Source organism: Sceloporus occidentalis, unplaced genomic scaffold (genome assembly GCF_023333645.1).
Source record: "Sceloporus occidentalis isolate IW3139 unplaced genomic scaffold, rSceOcc1.0.p SCAF_5, whole genome shotgun sequence".
In the NCBI taxonomy this organism is placed as follows: Eukaryota; Metazoa; Chordata; class Lepidosauria; order Squamata; family Phrynosomatidae; genus Sceloporus; species Sceloporus occidentalis.
The window spans coordinates 97,620,564-97,644,862 of NW_028316985.1; the positions used below are offsets into that span (position 1 = coordinate 97,620,564).

A 24,299-nucleotide genomic window follows, 5' to 3' on the forward strand; every position below is an offset into this window, starting at 1 on the left:
ACCATGCCTTGGTGAATGTAGAAATTGTAAAGAAGGATTATGAACAAGTAAAAAGGTGGAGGTTAAATACTAAGATATTGAACTATTAGGAAATTGTAGAAAAAATTAGAAAGGGATGGCAAGAAACATGGGATATAACTGATAAAGATGTGACGAAAGGGTTGTTATGGGATGCTATGAAGGCAGTGACAAGAGGAATATATATAAAGGGAACATATAATCTTAAGAAAAGACAAGAAGAAATAGAAGAAATTAGAAGTTGATATAGAAGTATTGGAAAATAAATACATAGTAAGTAGAGAAGAAGAAGAAATGTTTATTGATTAGCCCTTAGGCCATTTCAAAATAACACAAAAGAACACTAAAACAAGTAAAACACAGTATTAAATCCTATAGAAATTCTATAGCAATTAGAAAGAACTAAAATGTAATAACACAGAATCTGAAATTTATATAGAGTACTGTATGGCTGTCATATAAATGTAAAACAATATAAGTACATTAGAAGTACAGTACCTAGTAAGTAGAGCTAAACAGACATATGTAGAATTAAGGGTAAAAAGGGAGGTGTTGGATAAAATGGAAATAGATGAAGTAGAAGAAAATTTGATTTATTTAAGAAGAGATTTTTTTCATTTATAATAATAAAAACTCAAAAATGTTGGCTAGATCCACACAAAAGAAGAAAATGGAAAGTACGATAAATATGGTTAAGGATAAATCTGGTAAAATATGCAGATTGATAAAAGAAAAATAAAAAAAATTGAAGACTTTTATAAGGAATTATACGTGTGGATAAAACAGAGAAGTGCCAAATTCTCTATAAGTGGGAACAAGGCCAAAGACACCTTGACCTAGGACCTGCAGCCTAGAGTCCATAGAGTCTGTTTCTTCCTCTGCAGCTTCCTGAGCCTGCTCTGGGACTGCTGATCCAGCTGTGAGAATTGGGTATTCTAAACCAATCATCCACAACAGCTATTGTAAAACAAAAATTTATTGTAGAGAAGGTAGAAATACACTGGACCACGTTTTTGTAGAATCTGAGGCACACAAAGGGAAAATCTTAATTTAAACCGATCAGTAACCCCCACCTTTTTTCCTGTCCCTCCCAGGTTCCTCCAATTCACCCCCCCTCAGCAGAGGTTGGGGCCCTACATCAATGCAAACCCAAATGTAGGCATCATTTGGTCTCCAGACATCCTCTGTCATGGGAAAGCTATGGATGCCTTAATGACTTGTATCTGTGGAACCTCTCCCAGTCATAAATCTGTCTCATGGTGTGAAGGATTCTTCCTGTTTGCCCTGCTAGCCAGTCGTTCTGCTTATGTGACCCATCCAATTACAGATCATGGCCGCAGATGAGCATTTCCCATAATGCCTTTCCAATCGAGTCCTACAGATACATACTTTTATTTAATACATACATATATTGCTAACACAACCTAAGATTTATATTTATATATGAGAATATAGATATAGATATATAGGTGTGTGTGTGTGTGTGTGTGTGTGTATGGCTATGTTCACTACTAGATAAGATCAGCAGCTTTTGACAGTCTGCCACTCCTAAGATGCAGCATTCAAGCATTCCAACACATCATACAAGAAAGTAAAGGTTCACTGCATCTACTACCATACCTCAGATAGTCAACAGTACATATCATCAATGTGCATGTAACTAATTACTAACTTAAATGACTTAATCTAATCTCTTTAACTCATCATGACAGAACCCCAAATAAATAAATGAATGAAGGGGATTTCTGACATGAGAAAGCAGAAATAGCGGTGGTAATTAAAAAACAGAAAAATGGAAAAGCTCCAGGAATGGATGGATTGGGACCAGAATATTACAAAGTGTTTGAAAATATATTAATCGCAAAAATTGTTAGAGCTATATAAAGGAATAATAAATGAGAAGAAGATACCAGTATCTTGGCATCAATCATTAGTAATTTTATTACCAAAGGTAGATAAAGATTTAACTGACGCAGGATCATATAGACCTATGTCTTTAATAAATCAAGATGCAAAGATTTTATCAGCTATAATGGCAAATAGAATGAACAAATGTATGTATAAATATATAGGAAAGAGCAATGTGGATTTGTGAAAGGAAGACTAATGTCAAATTTAGTAGGAAGAGTATTGGATAAAATATATGCAATAGGGGAACTTTGAAGTTTTTAAATAAAGGCTGGATGTTGGGGGTGCTTTGATTGTGTGTTCCTGCATGGAAGGGGGTTGGACTGGATGGCCCTTGTAGTCTCTTCCAACTCTGTGATTCTATGATTCTATGAAACAATTACATCAAGGAGATCCTGACAAGCATGGACCTATATAAGATGTTGGGTTAAAAAAAATTTGGACTGTTTATATTGCTTGCCTTATATTTCTATTTGCATGGTTTTGTTTTTATACTGTTTTGCTGTTTGAGATTTGTTTCAGGAGGGGGTGTTTTGTCTTAAGGGGGACAGATGTCAGGGTTCCTATGCAATTTCCCTCTGTCGTGACATTATTATTTTTATTATTGTTAAATGTAGTCTCTGTTGTAAGCATCTGTTTTGATGTTATGAGCAGGTGCTGGGACTAGTTGTGGGAAACAAGGGGAGCATGAGAGACTGGCTGTTGCTGTAAAACTCCAAGTTTATTTGGCGTGAGAAAGGAATATAGGCAATAAAAGGCGTGTGTGGGCTTGTGGGGAATTATAATACTGAAACTGACCCTTTGAAAGCAGTTCTGGCAAGAAATGGCTTTCTGTTCTGATCCTCTGCAATATTTCTGGTTCATTCATGAAGTTTGGTTATTGAGTTACATAGAGACAGGGCATCTCAAATAAATAAATAAATAAATAAATAAATAACTTTCAAAAGCACCTCAGATTACAAAATATGCAGTATGTGCTTGGATGAAACTTAAACTGAATGGCTACCAAGTGGCTTTTGCTCAATTTATTTATGTCTGTCCTCCGATAAGAGAAGTGTGTGAATGTGATTTGCTGAGGAGGAGGGAGAAAAAAACATACCTCTAATACAAAGTAAAAAATGTAAAGAACTTTGGCTTGAACAGATGAAGTTACTGTTGCATTATGTCAGAACCCATGAGATCAAATACAGTATCAAACATATCCAGTTACTAATATTCTCATATTGCATATTGTTCATATATATAATCACTGTCTATGTTAGATATATAAGTATATCGATCTAGTTGGTAGTTCTGCCATAGCTTTGGGTGGAGGGAAAAGTTGGATAGAATATTATAGGCACTGTTTTGGTTCTGCTAGCGGTTTGGAATGTAAGAGAGATAACGGGGTGTGAAAGAGCTAGGTCTTCAAGGCTAAGGTGCTAGGTTGCCATGGTGCCTTAGCAAAGAGAGTGTATGGTGTGGCAAGGTCTGGGGGAAAAGGGTGGGGGCTACTGACTGTTTAACCTGGGGCTTGGCGCTTGGGACTTCAGATTCTGCATAAAAGTGTTTGAGGGTACTTCTGCTTTGCTCTTACAATAAACTTTCTTGATCATTGTACAGAAACTCCTACAATGCTGTCTAAAGAACAACTGATGCAGAAGGAGACCGGAGCCAGCTCCGAGGAGAATCCAGGGAAGGTTCAAGCCCTCTATGTCGAGGAGCAACTGGGGGCCAAGCCCAAGAAAGGGACAGGCTCCGATGATCTGACTGAAGAGAGGAGACTCAGCAAGGTTGGCAGGATGACGGCTTAGGACCAAGCCGTCGGGGAAGCCATGCTCTGGAAACCGTGAGAGGAGAACCTTTTGGAGGATGTGGCCAGTCTTAAGGAGGACATGAGGGAACTGAAGTCGATGATGGCCTGCCTCATGTCCAAAGACCAAGCCACAAAGGAAAAGAAGAATTGGTAACCAACATAAAAAGTAGATGGCTTTTAGAGGCCTAGTGCTTGAAACAGATCACTAATACCCTTACCTACTGGAGTAGAAATTAGACATCAGCAGAGAGCTGAGGGTAAGTTGGCAATTGGATTGGTGGAAGTCTAGTCATTTAAAAATAGAGATGGCTGTGGGATAAGAATTTTTGTTTGCATAAATTATTATACATTGTTACAGATATAGTACAGTCCAGAGTAGAGAACAGAAAGTGAGATGGGTTGTCCTTTATTTTTTCACTTTTTTAAAAAAAAATAGGGGCTTGTTTGGTTTGGGCCCTGTGCTCTTCTTGAGCGCATGGTCTGACAGAGTGGTGCTTCTGCTGACCCACTGACCTGATTGGGAGCGGAGCTACAAAAACTAACTCTATGTGGCAAGTAGAAAGTAGATCATAGACCTGGCAGGGAAACACTATTGGGCCTGAAGAAGAAGAGCCCTCCCCTCCCTCCTTCCAACTGTCATATTTTGGCCTGGAAGGGAGTGAAAGGACAGGCCCAACACCATCGGGCCTGAAGAGGAAGAGCCCTCCCCTCCCTCCTTCCAACTGTCTTTTTCTGGCCTGGGAGGGAGTGAAAGGAGAGCCCTACCTCCAGTCCATCTACCTTGGTCCAGGCCTCAGAGGGAGAGAAGAATGCTGGACCTGATACCTTCTGCCCCTCACCATTCCCTTCTCCTTTTGTGTCATGTCTTTTTAGATTGTAAGCCTGAGGGCAGGAAACAGTCTGTTATTGCTCATACTGCTATATCCTTTTCCTCTTCTAACTTGTTCACACTCAAAATTTTGCAGCATTTCTAGCTCCTTTATAATCTCTGTAGTATCTGTCAAAACTTGCAGCCCACAAGGTAATTTTTAGTCACTTGCAATTGGCTTGTAGCTGTTACTCACTCAATTATGACATTTGCCATGAGTCACATGACATAACATACCAAGCCCTAAACATCAAATGTTGCCAGCTAAGAATAAAAGATTTTTCTTAGCTAAAGATATCCCAAAATTTCCTAAATGAAACTAAAAATACCTGTAGAAGTATAAATAAAAACAGAACATAGAACTTTTTTTATAAGACTTCATAATTCATTAAATTCAACAGCACTTTATTTTGGTATATATAAAAATGCATTGTCAGTTGTGATTTTAAAACTGTAACCCTCAAAGGTCAGTAGTGCACTCCTCTGAGGTCTGAGGCATGCACTCTAGATAGCTGTTATTGTTGGCCTAAGGATAGCACCATCCCAGGAATACCTAACTACTTTGAATGAGTTCCATCTTACATCTTACAGGAGTAGTCTTTCCTGGCATGGCTCCTGGGATCTCTTCAAACTCTGTGATTCTAAGATTTTATGATTTTCCATTCAACAGAGAATAAATCTATGGAATTCATTGTCACAGGATATATTAAAACCAATAGTACAGATGACTTTAAAGATGCAATGGATGAAAGATGTATATATCAGCAGCTGTGGAAATTGAATCTCCATGTCAAAAGATAGTATCCCACTATTTAATACTGAAGGAACTATTAAAAAAGTGTCATCTGCAATGGCATTTGCAATGGTCAAGGCTTATAAATCCAACCCCAAACCAAAGTGAGGATTTAAAATGGCTTACCTTTCTGTCATTCATTTCTTTGCTTTCATCTTCATATTCACCCTAAAAAGGTGGTGAGAAATGATAAAAAAATAATGTAGGCATGAAATGATTAAGTATTTAAATGTACTGCTGAAACATAGGTCAAACAGAGTCAATACAATCTGTGTTCTGGTCTACATATGCGCCTTGTCTGTGATTCTGAGGAATCACAACTTTCATAGTTGCTGTAATTTTTGGAGCCAGTAGATGATGAAAAGAATCACAACATTATAACATTTCATTACCATGCTTAAATTCTTGATTTCTTACAACAGAATGTCTTAATTTCTTACAACAGAATTTCTGATTACTTAATGCTGGTTATAATTAATTGATTCAGGATCTATTTCATTATCATTTTGTTCAGAATGTATTGCATTCTGATTATTATACTCATTCTGATTATTTTAATTAATTGGTCAGTAGTAACTATTTCACATGAATCCTGAGGTTTTAGGGCTCAAACAGATTCATTTAAGGTGATCCTATCCTTTATATAGTCTGGATTCAAGTTGTATAGGTCTTTGAATTGTGCCTGGAAAGAGACTGGCATCCAGTGGAGAGCAATAGCAGCTACATTTCTGTTTTTTCCCCAATTTTTTCCTTTTTGATCTTTTTGTTATTAATAATGTAATCTACATGAAATAATATTGAAAAATGTATTTTACATAGTATTCCACATACAATATGTAATAAATCACATTAATTTCCCATTCTTAATTACCTTATCCGAATCTTATTCAGATGAAACTGTTTAATATTAATTAAATCAACAATTAAAAAAACACATGAAATTATTCTTGATATCTTCATTCTTATTACTATCTTGTTTTCAACATATACTATTCATAACATGTACTATCCACTAAAATAAAATACTATTAATTTATCATTAAATAATATTCCCCCCTCCAAGTCCTCATCACCAAAGCCTAATATTTTTACATTATTCTATCCTACAAAATTGTAACTTTTCCTGTGGAGGTAAACCACCTTCCTCTTTTATTAAAACCTTTTGTACAAATATTTTCCATATTATTTCAAAATCATTCCCATTCCCTCTTTTTACCTTGATTTCACATGCTAATGTATCATTAATTGCCATTTGCCATACTTCTTTATACCAATCTCATATTTGCAGATCTCCCTGGTCTTTCCATTTTTATTTTTATTTTATTTTGCTATAATTAGTCTGGCTACTGTTAATAGATTTGTAATTAAGTCCTGGGTGCAGATGATCTTGTCATATATAGAAAATAATGCTATCTTTGGGCATATTTCTAACTCATTTTCTGTTATCTCTTTTATCTTTTTAAATACTAATTGCCAAAATTTCTTTACAGATATACAACCCCACCACATATGAATATAAGTACCAATTTCTTGACAACCCCTCCAACATAACCTTGAATAATTCTTATTTATATAGTTTAACTTACAGGTATTAAGTACCATCTCCAAATTAATTTATAATAATTCTTCGCTATCTGTATAGATAATTTTTTTAAATGACATTGATTCCAAATTTTTCCCATTCTTGAATATTTATCATTTGTGTTAAGTCATCCTCCCACATTGTATTAAGGTATTCTTCTTTCTCATTATGTTTTAATAACAATTTATATGTTTCACTTGTAATACCTTTCAAAATTTCATTTGTCTCCATACTATCTCTTTGCCTAATTATTTGTTCAAATTTAGTATATTCTCTAAATTCAATAATTTTCCTGTTCCAATTTTTTGCTCATTGTTCCAACCATATACAATTACACTGGGTTATTTTTAAACTTTGCAATTTCTCCTTTGATTTTTGAGGGTTTTTCAGGCTAAGTGGCCATGTTCTAGAAGAGTTTATTCCTGATGTTTCGCCAGCCAAAGATGCTTAAAGCAGTGGATTCTCTCTCTCTCTCTCTCCCTCTAATTCTCTAACTCTCTCTTTTACCTGCCTAGGGGTGAGAAGGGAGCCTACGGAGGGGGAATTTACAGTGTTGGGTCTGTCCTTTCAGCTTGGGAACATCCGAGAAGTTGGGTTGGCTTTTTTTGCCCTTTGTGTGCTTTTGGGCTGTTCGCTAACAGAAAAGAATGGGTGGCAGATCTTTGTCCACAGCACCTCTTTATACTTAACAGTTGGGTTGCCTGCTTTTGCAGGAGGGTTTTCTTTTGGGCTGAGAGCCAACAAGAGGAGGTTGAGGAGCAAGGTTTGCCAGAGCCAGTGGGTTGGGAAGCTGTGATTTAGTCAGGAGTGCCCACTAGGCAGATTTAGGCTAGGCTAGCAATAATAATAATAATAATAATAATAATTATTATTATTATTTATATCCATATAAATATATATATATATATCTTCCACTTTGAGGATCGAGGCGGGTAACAACAAAGTTCGTACAATACACAATAATAAAAACAACAAGTGCCTCAAGACCCCGGCCCAACCCTCCCTCCCGAATATAAAATTAAACAGCAAAACATGGTTAGAAAGCACATAACAATACATCAAAATTAAAAAACAAAAACAAAAACAAACTGCAAATAAGAAAAATAATAAAAGGAAAATAATAAAAGGAGGGGGATTCAAATGGTTCTGGACATTATCAATCGGGGAAGGCCTGCTGGAAGAGAAAGGTTTTTGTCGCCTTTTTAAAAGCCTTGAGTGAAGATAATTGGCAAATCTCTTCTGGCAGGTCATTCCAGGTTTTTAGAGTGGTGGCAGAGAAGGACCTCCGGGAAGTCACCGCCAGCCTGGTTTTTCTAGATTGTAAAAGGTTTTTCTCGGAGGATCGGAGTGTATACGAAGGATTGTATGGGAGGAGGCGTTCCTTCAAGTAGACTGGACCCAGGCTGTGTAGGGCTTTATAGGTGATAACCAACACCTTGTACTGTGCCAGGAAGCTAATAGGCAGCCAATGTAGTGATTTTAAAATAGGTGTAATATGGTCGAACTTGGAGGCATTGATTATGGATTGTAGTAACTTCAAAGTTGCCTCACCTCCCTGGATGGCCAGCCATGATGGACAGGGCAGGTGGTCTTTTTTACCTTACCAAGCAGCTTGTCTAATTCATCAGTACTCATAGACTGAAATTGATCCAAGATAACCTCCTTAACAGAGTCACTAGACACCTCTCTTGTTGACTCTGTACTAATGCCGGTGTCTAAGTCGGCCCTTATCTGAGAGATTTTATCTGCAAAGCAGTCAAAGGCATCACAGCAGGCTCTCGTAGATTGAAAAAGAGGATTCAAGGTGGAAGGAGTTTGAGTCAACGTCTTAACCACTTTGAATAGCTCTGCTGGACGGGACTTTGAAGACGCAATAGATGCAGAGTAGAAGGACTTCTTTGCTGCAGCTATTGCCACTCGATAGGCTTTGAGAAAAGTCCTATGATGTGTCTTGTCAGATAAACGCCGATTCTTCCGCCAGCTGTGCTGTTGTCGTTGTCCAGCCCGCTTCATCCTTCTAAGATCTTCAGTGTACCAAGGATTTTGATTCGGAGCAGGCTGGAAAGGATGCTTGGGAGCGATTGTGTCGATAGCCTTGGAAAGATCTTTATCCCAGGTGATTACCAAGGTGATGACAGAGTCGCCGATGTTGCCTACCATTAAACCCTCTAGGGCTTCTTGGAACCTTTTGGGTTCCATCAGCCTTTGAGGGCGGACTGTTCTAATAGGTCCACTACCTCTGAGGAGATTGGGGATAGTTGCCTTCAGTCCAACCTTGACCAGGAAATGATCCGTCCATGACAGAGCAGAAGTGGAAATCATTTCCAGCCACGGATATTCCTGATCCGTACAAAAGACCGCAACAAGGGTATGACCTGCACAGTTTTACCCAGGACAATCCTAGGTTTGGGGCCCTTGAATGGTCACCGCCCAGGTTTGGCAGTTTGTCCTGGGCCCAAGGGGCCCGGGCACGCTTGCAATCCCGGCCACAGCACCTCCTCCTCTAGGCTTCGCTAGAGGAGCGGCCTGCAGTGCCTCCACTGCCCACAACGGGTAGCGACTGGCCCAGAACATGAGCAGTGCAGGTAGGAGGAACTGTGGTGGGGCATCGGGGGCCGCCACTGCCATTTCCTGTTCTTTTGGTGTGGCAAAGGCAGTGGTGTAAAGAGAGAGGCCTGTGTAGGCCTCTCTCTTTGGTGGGGGGGGGGAGTTGGGTCCTCTGTCGCCATTTGCTGCGTTTTTGGCGCAGCAGCGGTGGCAGGGTAGGGGGGGCTCCATGGCTGCTGCCACGCCTTTGGCACAGCAGCAGCCACAGAGCAAGGAGAGAAGCCATAGGCCTCTCTCCGGTGGCGGGGGGTTGGGGGCTCTCCGTGGCTGCTGCCATGCCTTTGGTGTGGCAGCAGCCATGGAGGCCATAGGCAGGGTGGGGGTGGGGGTTTGGGGATTTGCTTCACTTCCTCCTCCTCTTCTTCCCCTCTTCCTCCTCCTCTTCTTCCTCTTCCTTCTGCTCTTCTTCCTCTTCTTCCTCTTCCTCCTCTTCTTCTTCCTCCTCCTCCTCTTCTTTCTCTTCCTTCTTCTCTTCCTCTTCCTCCTCCTCTTCTTCTTTCTCCTCACCTTCCTCCTCCTCCTCTTCTTCCTCTTCCTCCTCCTCTTCTTCCTCCTCCTCCTCCTCTTATTTTTATCTTCTTTTTCCTATTCTTCTTCTTTCTCCTTCTCCTTCATCCCTCCCCTTCTTCCTCCTCAGCTGTTGGTGGTGGTGTCTGCCTTCAGCTCTTTTCCAACTTATGGCGACCTTGGCAAGTTTCTTTCGGGGGGGGGGGGGGTTGCCTTTACCTTCTCCTGAGAGGCTGAGAGAGTGTGACTTGCTGCCCAAAATCACCCAGTGCGCTTCCATGGCTGAGCTGGGATTTGAACCCTGGTCTCACATTTTCCTAGTCCAATACTCAGGCCACTACACAATGCTAGACCCTCCACTGCACTTAAAGGTTAAGTACTCAGTTATTCTTTGTTATTGTTTATTCTTTGTTATTATCGCGACTAGATTATTGTAACCTCCTTCTAACAGGGCTTCCTCTTTCACACCTCCATCCTTTAATCTCTGTCCAGTATTCAGCTGCCCGTATTGTCACATCCGCTCACCGCTTTGACCATGTTTCTCCTCTTTTCTCCTCCCTTCATTGGCTCCCCTTCCCCTTCCGCATCCGGTACAAGCTTTTGTTACTGACTTTCAAAGCCCTCCATGGGTTGGCCCCTCCTTACTTATCTGACCTTCTTTCTCCTTACATTCCTACTCGCACCCTCCGCTCTGGTAGTCAGGGTCTCCTGTTACAGTGTAGGACTACCACTGCCCCCTCCCGAATTCGTCCCTTCTTGCTTGCTGCCCCTTACTCCTGGAACCTTCTTCCCCCACATGCACACCTCATCACTTCTCTACCCAGTTTCAAAACTGAGTTAAAGACTATATTGTTTAGAGAAGCATTCCCAGAGGTGAGCCCCTCTCTGACCCAGGAAGCCTCCTTCTAACCATCCATCAAGAAGCCAAGCCCTTCCTCCAGTCCGTCTGCCTTGGTCCAGGCCTCGGAGGTGGAGAAGTTCTGCTGGACCTGATCCTATTCCCCACCACCACTTCATTCTCCTTTTCTGTCATGTCTTTTAGATTGTAAGCCTGAGGGCAGGGAACCGTCTGACTAAAAAATTTATGTACAGCGCTGTGTAAACTTACAGCGCTTTATAAATAAAGGATAATAATAATAATAATAATAATAATAATAATAATAATAATAATAATTGTTTACCTTCAAGTTGTTTTCCACCATATGGAGACCCTAAAGCAAACCTATCCTGGTGTTTTCTTGGCAAGGTTTGTTCAGAGAAGTTTTGCCATGGCTTTCTGCTGAGGAAGCTGAGAGAGTGTAACTTGCTTGAGCTTGAGGTCACCCAATAGGCAGGGATATGAACCCTGGTTTCCATAATCCTAGTCCTCCACACAAAGCTACATCCCAAACTTCTATTCAGGACCAGGAAGAATGTCAAAATGTCCTCCATTTTGAGCATGCCTAAGAAGCATGCATTTATATTAATACTTTTTGAATTTATTAATTTGTTGTTTTTTAATTGTTCATGTCCTCCATATGCAAAATATGTCCTACATTTGGGGCTAAATTTTGTCCTACATTTGTCCTCTTTTTGTACATTTGTCCCGGTTTGGAGGTAGACAGTTATGGCAACCCTAGGTGTAACCCAAATCTGGGATACTTTCTTTGGAAAACATCCTTTTACACCCTAAATACATTTCATACATGATATAAAGGTGCTTTTTTTAAAAACAAGGTTCTTAGATGAATGAAGAGTTTTAAAAAGATACTTACATCATGAAGGGGGTACGCTGCTTCATATACATTGTTTGCTATTAATGTGTTAATACCTAGGGATTAAAACAACAAAGATAGCTAATAACAATAGGGATTGGGTTTTTTTTTAAAGAGAAATATCTTTTTTCATTTTAAAAATAATGTTATTTACTTGTTCTGGAATACCTGGGCTTACATTTATAGTTGAAAGTTCTAACCTGTTTAAAATCTAAGACAGACATTTGCATTTCAGAATTTGAAGAATTTAATGTTGAAATCTAACTATATAATTTGAATTTTAGAATACACACTGAATATCCAGATTTGGGAGTTCTTTCATTAGTTTTTCACATGTTTAAGATGTTTGTTGATTGAACTATCTTCCTGCATCCATTTTATCTATAAATTACTAATCCAATGTCAGTGATTCAAACATGTGTGTTTGTACTGAAAAATAATATATCATATACTGATGCCAAACATCAAAAATACATTGAATATTTGGATACTCAAAGAATACACCAGAGTGGGCAAATGGGAAAGGCTAGGGGGCTTCATCACCTCTCTAGAAACATGGAGGGCTTTTTATGCAAAAATAAAAATGAAAATTACCCCCACATATCTCCCAATGCTCTCTATGGAAGTCATTTTAGCTACACTGAGTAGCTAAACCATGAGTAGGGTTGCCATAATTCTCTACTAAAAACTGGGACAAAATGTAGGACAAAATTGAGACCAAAATATAGGACAATTGTAGGATAAAATTTAGCCCAAAATGTAGGACATTTAGGGTCCTCCATTTTTCTTAAATGTCCTACATTTTGGGCTAAATTTTATCCTACAATTGTCCTATATTTTGGTCTCAATTTTGTCCTACATTTTGTCCTGGTTTTTAGTAGAGAAATATGGCAACCCTACCATGGGCCATTTTAGGCCCCAGAGAGGCCTTTTGTCAAAACAGGAAGTGATAGATATCACTTCTGTTTTTTTTTTCTTCTGGTTTTATAAAAGGCCTTTTCCATTCCCAAATGGGCCAGGGTTGGGGTGGGGAGTAGCAAAAATGCCTCCCATGCCCTAGAGGCATTTGGAAACAAATTGTTTTGACCTGAGAGTTGCACTTTGTTCACCCTGGAAATCCACAGAAGAGATTTTGGAAGAATAAATGACCTGAATAGACTAGAAAGCTGGGCCAAAGCTAACAAAATGAAATTCAGCACGGAGAAATGTAAGGTACTCACTTAGGGCAGAAAAATGAAATGCACAAATATAGAATGGGGGACACCTGGCTGAATGAAACTACATGTGAAAGGGATCTAGGAGTCCAGCAGCTAAAAAGGCCAATGCAATTTCAGGTTGCATCAATAAAAGTATAGTGCCTAGATCAAGGGAAGTAATAGTGCCCCTCTATTCTGCTTTGGAACAATGGATGCAAGCTACAGGAAAAAGCGATTCCACCTCAACATAGGAGGAACCTCCTGACAGTAAGGGCTGTTCGACAGTGGAACACACTCCCTCGGAATGTAGGCAGTGCTATGGTGGCATCATCCTTCCTGGTGCTAGTGTACAGTTCTTAAACACATTGGCTTATACCATCCATCAGGTTCTCTTTTGGTCCTTGTGCTATTTGACATCTATATTCAATTGTTAAGTGAAATGATTTGGAGGTCACATAATACCCAATTTCTAGTCATTTGGAGTCACCAGTGTTCTGAAAATATCAAAGTCCTAGTTTCTCCTTTTGAAAGAGATTGTTGAGCTCATGAATTCAAACGTCTCTTGGGAACAGTAATGGACTGGATGTAGGCTATCAAAATGAAACTGTCTGGGAAAGCGGCCAACAGCTGATAAGCAAGTCCAAACAGACTGAAGGAAAAGATATTACAGCTCAACATTAGGAAGAACTTCCTCAGCGTAAGGGCTGTTTGACAGTGGAACACATTTCCTTGGAGAGTGGTGGAGTCTCCCTCCTTGGAGATTTTTAAACAGAGGCTGGATGGCCATCTGCCGGGTATGCTTGGATTGAGAATTTCTGCATGGCAGGGGGTTGGACTGGATGGCCCTTGTGGTCTCTTCCAACTCTATGAAACACAAGAACTCCATGCATAGTTTGTGAAGCAAGGTAGGTCTTGAAAGGCAGGTCTTGAAATACAAGCAAAAGGCAGAGTCCAGAAATAAAGCAAGTAGTCAATCCGAATGTAAGCCAAAGGGTCAAACCAAGAGCGTAGTCAAACAGTCCAAGAAGGTCAAGGGTTCTAGAAAAGCAAGATGGTCAGATTAGTCCATAGTCCAAAGATCCAAGCCACCAAGTCAGTACCAAGAGTCAGGAAACACGGTGCTTTCACCAGAAAACTCAGATAGCTTCTGACAAAGGCTCTGGCACCCTTCCCAGCCTTTTATTATCAGCCCTCATACGTGCAGCTAGTCTTTGATGTTGATGTTTTTCACAAAGCCTCCTCAATCACAGGAGGCATGCCCTTTTGGATCTTCTCTAGCTGAAAGTAGGTATGTGATCCTCTTCGTCCTCCAGGCCCACATTACTAGAAGGCCCTGCTGCCTGAAGATTTGGCTTTTGATTGTCTTCTGGAACCACAGCCTCTGCTGGAGCTCTCGGGGCAGAGCTAGGCTCAGGCTCATAGTCCTACCCTGAGTCCCAGCTAGGCTGGGTCTGACACTACTCTCCCTCCCATTATCCTCCCCCTCACACCGAAGGGGTCCCAGATGATCCGGAAAGTGGCAGTGAAAGTCCCAGACCAAGTGGGGAGTATGGACATCTGTGGCATCCTCCCAGCCCATAGCTGACCCAGTCAATGAGGTACTGGAAGTGACCCCAATGGTGCCAAGAGTCCAACACCTGTGCCACCTCATACTTTGGCTCCCCATCTACCAAAACTGGATCAGGAGGGGGTGCCAGGTCAACGTCAAGCTGAACCCCTGTGACCAGGCTGGAGATTGAGTGGTGGAACACTGGGAGGACTCGCCACATCCAGGGAAGTTGGAGCCAAAAAGCCACAGGATTGACCTGGGACATAATCCAATATGGCCCCACAAACCGGGCATCCAACTTCTGACAGGGCTGCTGAAGAGGGAGCTGTCAGGTTGACAGCCACACAGGAAACGCCATTTGCAAAGGAGGTCCTTCCTGCTTCCTGCAATCTGCTCCCCACTTGTAGGCCTTCTCCAGTTTCTCCTACAAGAGGAACTGAGCAGACTGGAGTTCCTGGAGCCACTGGTCTAGCACAGGGACAATTGAGACAGGAGCGAACACAGGGAACTCCTGAGGATGGTAGCCACTGGTAGCAAAGAAGGAGGTCTGCTGCATCGAGGCATAGACCAAGTTATTGTAGACAAACTTGGCCAACGGGAGCAAGTCTGACCAGTTTTCCTGCCAGTAGCTGGCGTCACACCTCAGATAGTGCTCCAGAGTCCCATTGGTTTGTCAGCAACTCATCTGATCCCTGTACCCAATGCTGGCATATGGCAGAGTAAACTGGCAAATTCAGAAACATGATTCTCAGTCCTCAGTTGAGATAACAGCAGCTGGATGTCTTCCAGGGACTGAAGAAATGCAGGAACCTCCTGGGACTCTCAGCTCCCTGGTAAAGAAGTACAGAGTTTTGCAGAAGCTAAAGTGGCCCACTGGCTTGCTATCATGGCACATCTTCAACATCTCCTGGCAGTAGAAACAACTGCAGTGGTAGAGAAGGACATCAAAGGGAGACGAGCCCCCTCCGCAGCATGCCATGCCACAAATGGGTCTCGGCCCTGGAAGTCATGGATCTTGTCCAACAAGGTGGAAGTCCCTGGGGCTGCAGCCAAGTGCTCTGGTTGCAGGGTGGAGGAGTGCAGCTCCCCCTCTGGATCTATAACACACTTGGGCTTCCATGAGAGGGTATCAATCTGGTGATTCTGGGCCCTAGGCTGGAAATTGAAGTGGGCAAAGAATAGGAATCACTGCCTCTGCCTCTGCAAGACCACCATCTGGAGATGCACCTGGACCAGATGCACCACTCCCTTCTGCAAATGCTACCTGGCATCAAACACTGCTTTAATGGCCAACAGCTCTTTTCCCCATATCATGTAATTTGACCCCGGAGCTGTCAGTTGTTGAATAAAAAATGCACAGGGTGGCAGATGATACTCGGCACCAGCCTGTTGTGAGACTCGGAGTACTCTGACCAATGATCCACAACAACTTAATGTCGAAACAAGAAAGTTTATTGTAAGAAGCACTGCAGAAGTATCCTCAACACTAGTTTGCAGAATCTCCTCTATTGGGATTTAGAACCATCGAGGCAATCCGGGAGAAATCACGAGTGCCTTGTTCTGACCTCAAATCCTTACATCTTGCTGTGACGGCAACCAAGCCAGTACCAGGAGATGGAGAATCCATGGAATGACACGGAGATGTCAGAGGACGACGACCCAAGGATGTGGAGCCTTGCGTCGTAGTTTTGGCAAGGAACTGAGAACCAGTCCCTCAAGGCAGAGGAGAGAAGATGGCCAGAGGGGCAGACACAGACATGGAGATGTCGGAGGATGACGCCCCAAGGATGTGGAGCCTTGCGTCGTATTTTTTGCGAGGAACGGAGGACCAGTCCCTCAAGGCAGAGGGAGAGCAGACGTCCAGAGGGTTGGCAGAGTCCGAGCAGACTTTCCAAGTCAGCCCAAAAGGTGATGCCAGCTATGGACATAAGTATGTAGATGTCGGTGGGGCCCTGAGAGACGCCCAGAGCAGCAAGCGGCAGAGGACTGAGGATGGGGTCCCCGGGAGGAATAGCTTCCACGTGAGCCAAGGGGAACCCTCTGAGACTCTGGATTCCTTGGAACAAAGGGACTGGGAAATCACCCCTGGCTACATCTCCGAGGATGCGGAGGGACAGAGAGGACCCAGGAAGAGTGGTGGTGGTAGATTTCTATGTTCCATCAGAGACTGCAGTAGGGAGCTACAGAGCAGGCTGCACAAGCCGGGAGATTCCCAGATGGGAGCGGCTGCCTGAGGGAAAGCAACTACAATGGGAGGAGATCCCATGGGCTCGGCCGAAAGACCCTTGGGGTGGGGCAGAGGACACCACCCTGGTCGGGGCGATGGAAGGCTGCCGAGGGATCAAATACTCCCAACCAGTGTGGGAGGACACCCTGCCCAGGAGGGCTGTGGACACCACCCTGAAGGGAAAGATCACAGAGGTGGAGGGCCACAGAAAAAGGAGGACCTTCCCAAAGTTGGTGAGGAATACGATGGCCGGAGGATGGAGGACCCAGCGCTAACCACAGGAGGAAAAGACCACCCGAGGCTGGGGAATACCGAGTGGGGCCAAGAGGATACCGGGGTGTGGATCCAGGGGCCCAGAATAGACCCACCGGGACTGGGGGACCTCCAATGCAATGGGGAGGACATGCTTTGGAGGCCGACAGAGGAGAGCCTTTCAGAGGAAGATGGGCAAACACTCACCCTCCAAGGTCCTTCTACTGCTTGGCTTTCTCCCAAGCTAGGGTCAGGTCATTCTCAAGCTCAGGCTGAGAGTCCTCCCCTGAGTCCTCAACCAGGCTGGGCCTGATAAAAATGGTATCCAGAAACATGAAAGGTGTTCTTATTAAAGCAGACACAGCAACTGAGATTCAGCCTAGGTTTGATGGTATGGTACTCCTTTGAAAATGCAGATTTGTAGGCTGGAGGTTCTTCTGGGTATAGGCTTGGCCTTGGATGCTTAACCCTTAGTCATTGACAGGAATGTCTCTGCTCAGGTTGGCATATCAGAAACATATATTACTGGAGAATACAGATCCAGCAAGGATTTTGGTTGTATCATATATAGATTATTTCAATGTGCTGTACATAGTGTTGCCTTTTCAGAGCATTACAAATGGCCCCTAGAGCAGTGTTACCCAAAATGCTAGGATCCCAAGAGGGCATCTACAATCAGTATTTAACGGGAATTTTATTATTTCAATTCAAATCTAGAAACAGGGCTTCAGTTGGGAGACACTGTGATGTGGAAATGGCTCAGCAAGCTGCCAGCAATGCTGAGTAGTCAAGCGAGATAGTGACAGAAAGTCTGTCTGAATTCAAGAGAGACCAAATCAGGGATGGGGGGTGGGGGTGGGGGGTTGCCTAAGTAGGCATATTTATAGGACAAAATATCACAGGGTAGATTTTGGAATCAGAGTGAAGTTTCCAGGTGAGAAGAATGAGAATGGAATTCAGGAATGGCCAGACAATCAGTGCAAATGTCTTTGGACAATGGAGTATTACTTTTAGGGAACTTTTGTTTACTTGTAAACACAAACTCTATCACCCACCATCATTCCTATCAATGAACGGATTATGCAAGGTGGACCTTGTCAAATTCTTACTGAAATCCAGATATGCTACATCCACAGCATTCCATCTACTAAACTAGTGATTTTATCCAAAAAGAGATCAGATTAGTCTGGCATGACTTGTTTTTGAGAAACTCCTATTGAATTTTAGTGATAATGGCATTTCTTTCTAAATGCTTACAGATAATCTGTTTAATGATCTGCTTCAGAATTATTCCTGGTATTGATGTCAGGCTGATTGGGCAGTAATTGTTTGGATCCTCTTTCCCCCCTTTTTGAAGATGGGACAGCATTTGCCCTTCTTTAGTCTGCTGGGACTTCTCTGTTCTTCAGAAATTGTCAAAGATTAGTGAAGATAATCATCTAATCAAAGATAATCACCTGACAAAAGAAGTCCAGTTTAATTTTTATTGACAGCAATTTTTCATGTGTAGTAAATCCTTTTCATATGAATAAACAGGGAAAAACTGACCTTCACTAAGGTCCAAAACACATTGCAGAAATAATCCAGTTTGACACCAAGTGCCCTGGCTCAATGCTAAGAAATCCTGGAAACTGTAGTTTTGTGAGACATTTAGCCTTCTCTGACAGAGAGCAATGGTGCCAAAATAAACTACATTTTCTAGGATTCCCTAGCACTGAGTCAGGACAGTTAAAGCAGTCTCAAACTGAAATATTTCTGCAGTGTGTTTTGGACCTAGGTTATAATTTTCTGATTTCAACAATACAGTATTTAATTACATTATTTGTACATTATTGCTTTATTCTTGACCAAAATTAAATAGTTTATGAAAATTAAAACTGCACGTAACATTATGCATTATGGAATTTTAAAATTTGTGGGTTTTTTGTACACAAAAATAATGTACAACACTTGACAATTTGAAAAATATTGGAGTCAACACTGAGTCCATTTTGATGTTTTTCAGCCACATTTCCCCCCCACAAATTACCTTTGAACTTCCTAAAGTAGTAAAAATAGATATAAAAAATATTGGGTTTTGTGCCAAAAATATATTGTTTAGTTAATTCAATTTCCCTAAATAAACAAGATCCAGAAGGAAGCAAGGGGATTGTGGGCATCTGGGAGTCACACATATAGATTAAACTCCCAGAAACTGTGGAAGTATTTAAAAAACTTATTATGAGAACAAAAACATAGTTTACTGTCTGATGGAGGCAGATATTATAACCTGAATACTCCTGTGAAGCATGGTTTGGATATAGCTGGACATATCTAGACTGTGTTTTTACAAGCTTCTTAGATACCTAACTTAAATGCATATTTACCAAAGCTTCTCAAGTAATATGCCTTTTTAAAATAGCAAATTAATTCTTACCCTTGCTGGTTTTTGCTTTCGTAGTATATGTGCGCTTCAAAATTTCATGTACCTACATAAAAAAAAAAAAGTTATGTAACAAACAGATAACTTCTCCTCAAGAATTAGATATTCCACATGGTCCTAGCAGATATCAATAAAACACTGCAAACAAAAATAATGGACACTATAAATTTGCTTTTACTAGAGTACAAAAAGTTCTCTATGGAAACATTTTTACAGTCTGGGACTGGAGAAAAAAGGTGGAAGAGCAAAGAAGCCCATCAGAATTAAAAGGGACCCTAAAGCTGCTCTAGTCCAACCTTCCCCCAGATAAAACATTCCTAAGAAGTGGGTAGCCAACCTCAGTTTAAAAAAGAAGACTCCAAAACCTTCTGAAGCAGTCATTTCTCTTTGTTGAAATTCATTTTGCTAGTTTTGACATAGATTGCTAGTATTTCAGGGTCATTTTGATTCATTATCCTGATCTCTGGGGTATTAGAAACCCAGTTAATTTGACATCATCTGAAAATTTAATACACATGACCTTTATTCCATCATCAAAGTTGTTTATAAAGATGTTAAGTAATGCTGGGTCTTGGACAGAAAACATGGCACTCTACTAGTAACATCTCTCCAGGACAAAGTGGCTTCAGTCTTTGGGTAGATTATGGCACATTTACCCAGCATAGAGGAGGATAGCCCGTGCATGTCCACAGACCTCCCTCAACATCCAATCCCCCCATATCTACCAAAGCTGAACAAGTGATAGGACAGGCGAATGTTGTGGAGGTCCAGGCAAATGAAGGAAATGCCCTCCACATGAGGCTTCCTCCCACCACTGCAACCTATATGCACACAATGAGTCCAGGATAGATATGGCTAGTTTAACTTCAGAATCTGGGAGTATCCCTCTGGACACCCCATTGCTGACACCACTATCCTATTGCTGAAGTTTTACTCATTGCCGAAGGCTCTCATTTTGATGGAGACTCTTGCCACTGCCACTGTTTCTTATTCATTTTAAGTGACTTTCCTACCAACCAATGCCGGCTAAGGGGTGCTAAACAAGCTCAAAGAGGGGTACCAGATAAACTTCCCTTGTAAATCTCAGGCTTCTTTATCCTTGTCATACCACCTTCCCAAATCCCCAGACTGGTGTACAACAAAGATAGTGAGGCTGACAAAAAGAATGGCAGACCTTGCTCCCAGGAACCAAGGGCTCAGCAAATGAACCAGCCCATGTGGGAGACAAACAGAGTTTGGAAGAGATCACAAGAGCCATCCAGTCCAACTCCCTGCCATGCAGGAAATCTCATTCAAAGCTTGCCTGACAGATGGCCTTCCAGCCTCTGCTTAAAGACCTCCAAGGAAGGAGACTCCAAGGGAGTGTGTTCCACTGTCGAACAGCCCTTATTGTCAGAAAGTTCCTCCTAATGTTGAGGTGGAATCTCTTTTCCTGTAGCTTGCAACCATTCTTCTGGGTTCTAGTCTCTGGAGCAGCAGAAACAAGCTGGCTCCCTCCTCAATATGGCATCCTTTTAAGAATTTAAACAGGGCTATAATATCACCTCTTAAACTTTTCTTCTCCAGGCTAAACATCCCCACCTCCCTAAGTCATTCCTCATAGCGCATCTTTTCCAGACCCTTTACCATTTTAGTCATCCTCCTTTGGACATCCTCCAGTTTCTCAACATCCTTTTTGAATTGTGGTGCCCAGAACTGGACACAGCATCCCGGCTAGGACCTGACCAAAGCAGAATATCGTGGCACTATTACTTCTCTTGATCTAGACACTATACTTTTATTGATGCAGCCTAAAATTGCATTGACCTTTTTAGCTACCGCATCACACTGACTCATGCTCAACTTGTGGTCTACTTGGACTCCCAGATCCTTTCACACGTAGTCTCATTCAACCAAGTGTCACCCATCCTAAATCTGTGCATTTCATTTTTCCACCCTAGGTGCAATACCTTACATTTCTCCGTATTGAAATTCATTTTGTTAGCTCTGGCCCTGCTTTCTAATCTAATAAGGTCATCTTTAATTTTGATCCTGTCCTCTTAGCTACTCCTCCTAGTTTGGTGTCATCTGCAAATCTGATAAGTATGCCCCCAATTCTGTCATCCAAGTCATTGATAAAGATGTTGAATAACACTAGCCCCAGGACAGAGCCCTGTGGGAACCCACTGGTCACTTCCCTCCAGGATAAAAAGGAGCCATTGTTGAGCACCCTTTGGGTTCAGCCAGTCAACCAATTACAAATCCATGTAACAGTTACTTTGTCAAGCCCACATTTCACTAGCTTGTTTGCAAGAACCCTGTCAAAGGCCTTACTAAAATCAAGATATACTATATCCACAGCATTCCCTTCATCTACCAAGATGGTAATTTTATCAAAAAAAGAAATTAGATTTGTCTGGCATGACTTGTTTCTCTGAAGCCAATGTTGACTTTTTGTGGTTATGGAATTGCCTTCTAGATGTTCACAAACTCTCTGTGTAATATCTGCTCTAGAATCTTTCCTGGTATTAATGTCAGACTAACTGGATGATAATTGTTAGGATCCTCTTTTTTCCCCTTTTTGAAGATGGGGACAATGGTTGGCCTCCTCCAGTCTGCTGGGACTTCTCCTGTTCTCCAGGAGTTCTCAAAGATTATTCCCAAAAGCTCCAATATTACATTTGCCAGTTCTTTTAATACCCTTGGATTTAGTTCATCTGGTCCTGGAGATTTATATTCATTTCGATTAACCAAGTATTCCTGTACTTTACTAATTCTGTGGTGAAATTCCTCTATTCTGTCCTCTGGTCCATTATCCTCAGGTTGAGCAGTCTGCCTTTTCTGAGAAGACTGAGGCAAAGAAGGTGTTGAGTAATTCTGCCTTATCTCTGTCCCCTGTTAGCATTTTGCCATCTTCTCCATGCAGTGGCCCTACCTTTTCCTTCTTCTACCTTTTACTGCGGACTTACCCCCAAAAGCTCTTTTTGTTGTTTAATAACCTGTGGCTGGGGTGACTGGAGGAGAAGAAATATTGGGAAAAGTTGGTGGAGTTGGAGTTCCATAAATGAAAGATAGAACTACTACAATCTTTCTAGAGGCTGCAGGGAGGAAGAGGCTTCTGTTCCTGCTAACTGGACCTCTGCTTCCCTCTCTGGACTGGGCTCTTGCAGGACTGAGGGTTTGATTCAGTAGGCATTGCTTCATTCATTGCAGCTGCCTTGCCTGTCTGAGGCCAGGACTTTTTCAGGAGACTCATCATACAACATCATACAACATTTATTAACCATCTTTTCATGGACTGCCCTGGGCTTAGAGGCACAGTCAAATTCAGACTCTGGAGATGTGGAGGAATCTGAGGCAGGGGCAGATCTGGGGTTGCCTGGATCTGAAATCCCAGAGAAGGCTCAAGAAGTTGCAGCTCAGGAAGTTGCAGAGGGAGAAAGAGACTCTGTGACCTGTGGAGTGAAGACAGGCCAAGGAGTCTTTGACGTGTTCTTCCAGGCTAGAAGCCAAGAGAAGAGCTAATACATTTCAGCTGAGAGACTTGGAGGCCTTTTAAAAGACTCCAGCTGCTGAGATTCTTTGCAGCCGACAATGCGACATGTGTTCTTGTTGTTCTTTGCTATTTTATGTACAACTCTGGTCATCTGACCTCTGGACTTGCCTTGTGACTATGCTCCTGCCTCTGCGCTTTGCTGTGACTGACCAACTGTTATTGTGTGACTTTGGACTGGACTCTGGACTACTCTTTTGTATACTCCCATGCTGTGCTGTCCTCAGTAGAGGTAAACAGGACACATCTGTCCATTTTCTGTTTCCTGTTCTAATACTACTGTCCTGTCAGTTTAATAGGAAGGATGTGTTTTCCTGAGGAGGGAGCGGGTATACAGAGTCAGGGAGCAGCCATGGAAATCATTCAGAGCAGAGGGAGATACGGAGGGAGGTGACAATTAAAACACCAAGGAAGAGTGTGGGGGACAAGAGGGAGCTTGTGGTCCCCAAGCTGTCTCCCATTCCAAATGGTATGGATAGCCTTGGTAACAGCCCCCCTGGGTTGAAGCTGCTGTTGCTGAATTCCAGGCCAGTGAATGGTAAAACAGTTGCCTTTCAGGACCTGATCCTGGAAGAACAAGCTGACCTGGCATGCATAGCAGAGACATGACTGGATGAGGCTGGGGTGTGTGTGTTAATCTCTCTCATCTTTTCCCACCAAGTTTCTCTGTGCAGCAGCAGCAAGACCTGGGGTCGGGGAGGTGGAGTTTCAGTGGTCTATTGTGATTCCATCCCTCTGACCAGATGCTCTCTTGCACAGTCTACAGGTTTTGAGTGTGTTTATTTAAAGATGGTTAGCTGGGATAGAATTGGGATTCTGTTGGTGTACCACCCACCCCGCTGCACAACAGGCTTCCTGCCTGAGCTAGCCAGGGTGGTGTTGGTGATGGGGTTCGAGTCTCCTCATCTATTAGCGCTGGGGGACTTCAACATCCATGCTGAGACTGCCCTTTGAGGAGTGGCTCAGGACTTCATGGCTTCCAGGATAACTGTGGGTCTGTCCCAAGTAGTATCTGGCCCAATCTGAAACTTAACAAGTTGAAATTTAATCCAGTCAGGACAGAGGTGCTCCTGGTCAGTTGGAAGGCAGATCAGGGAATAGGGATCCAGTCTGTATTAGATGGGTCGCACACCCCCTGAAGTCACAGCTTCACAGTTTGGGGTACTCTTGGACTCAGCTTTGAACCTGGAGGCCCAGGTCTCTGCTGTGGCCAGGAGTGCTTTTGCACATTTAAAACTTGTGCACCAACTGCACCCTTTCCTTGAGAAGTTGGATGTGGCCACAGTGGT

At 42.3% G+C, this 24,299-nt stretch overlaps 1 protein-coding gene across 1 annotated transcript in view; it reads right to left on the reverse strand.

Annotated features, from left to right (window-relative positions):
• Positions 1 to 24,299, reverse strand: part of ANO2 (anoctamin 2) — a 148,466-nt gene that overhangs the window by 101,281 nt on the left and 22,886 nt on the right. Inside the window, exons 6-8 of the mRNA XM_089526905.1 lie at positions 19,473 to 19,524; positions 11,833 to 11,888; positions 5,509 to 5,550 (exon numbers count right to left, since the gene is read on the reverse strand). Coding sequence (XP_089383031.1) covers positions 5,509 to 5,550; positions 11,833 to 11,888; positions 19,473 to 19,524 — 150 coding nt within the window. The remainder of the gene's footprint in view (positions 1 to 5,508; positions 5,551 to 11,832; positions 11,889 to 19,472; positions 19,525 to 24,299) is intronic.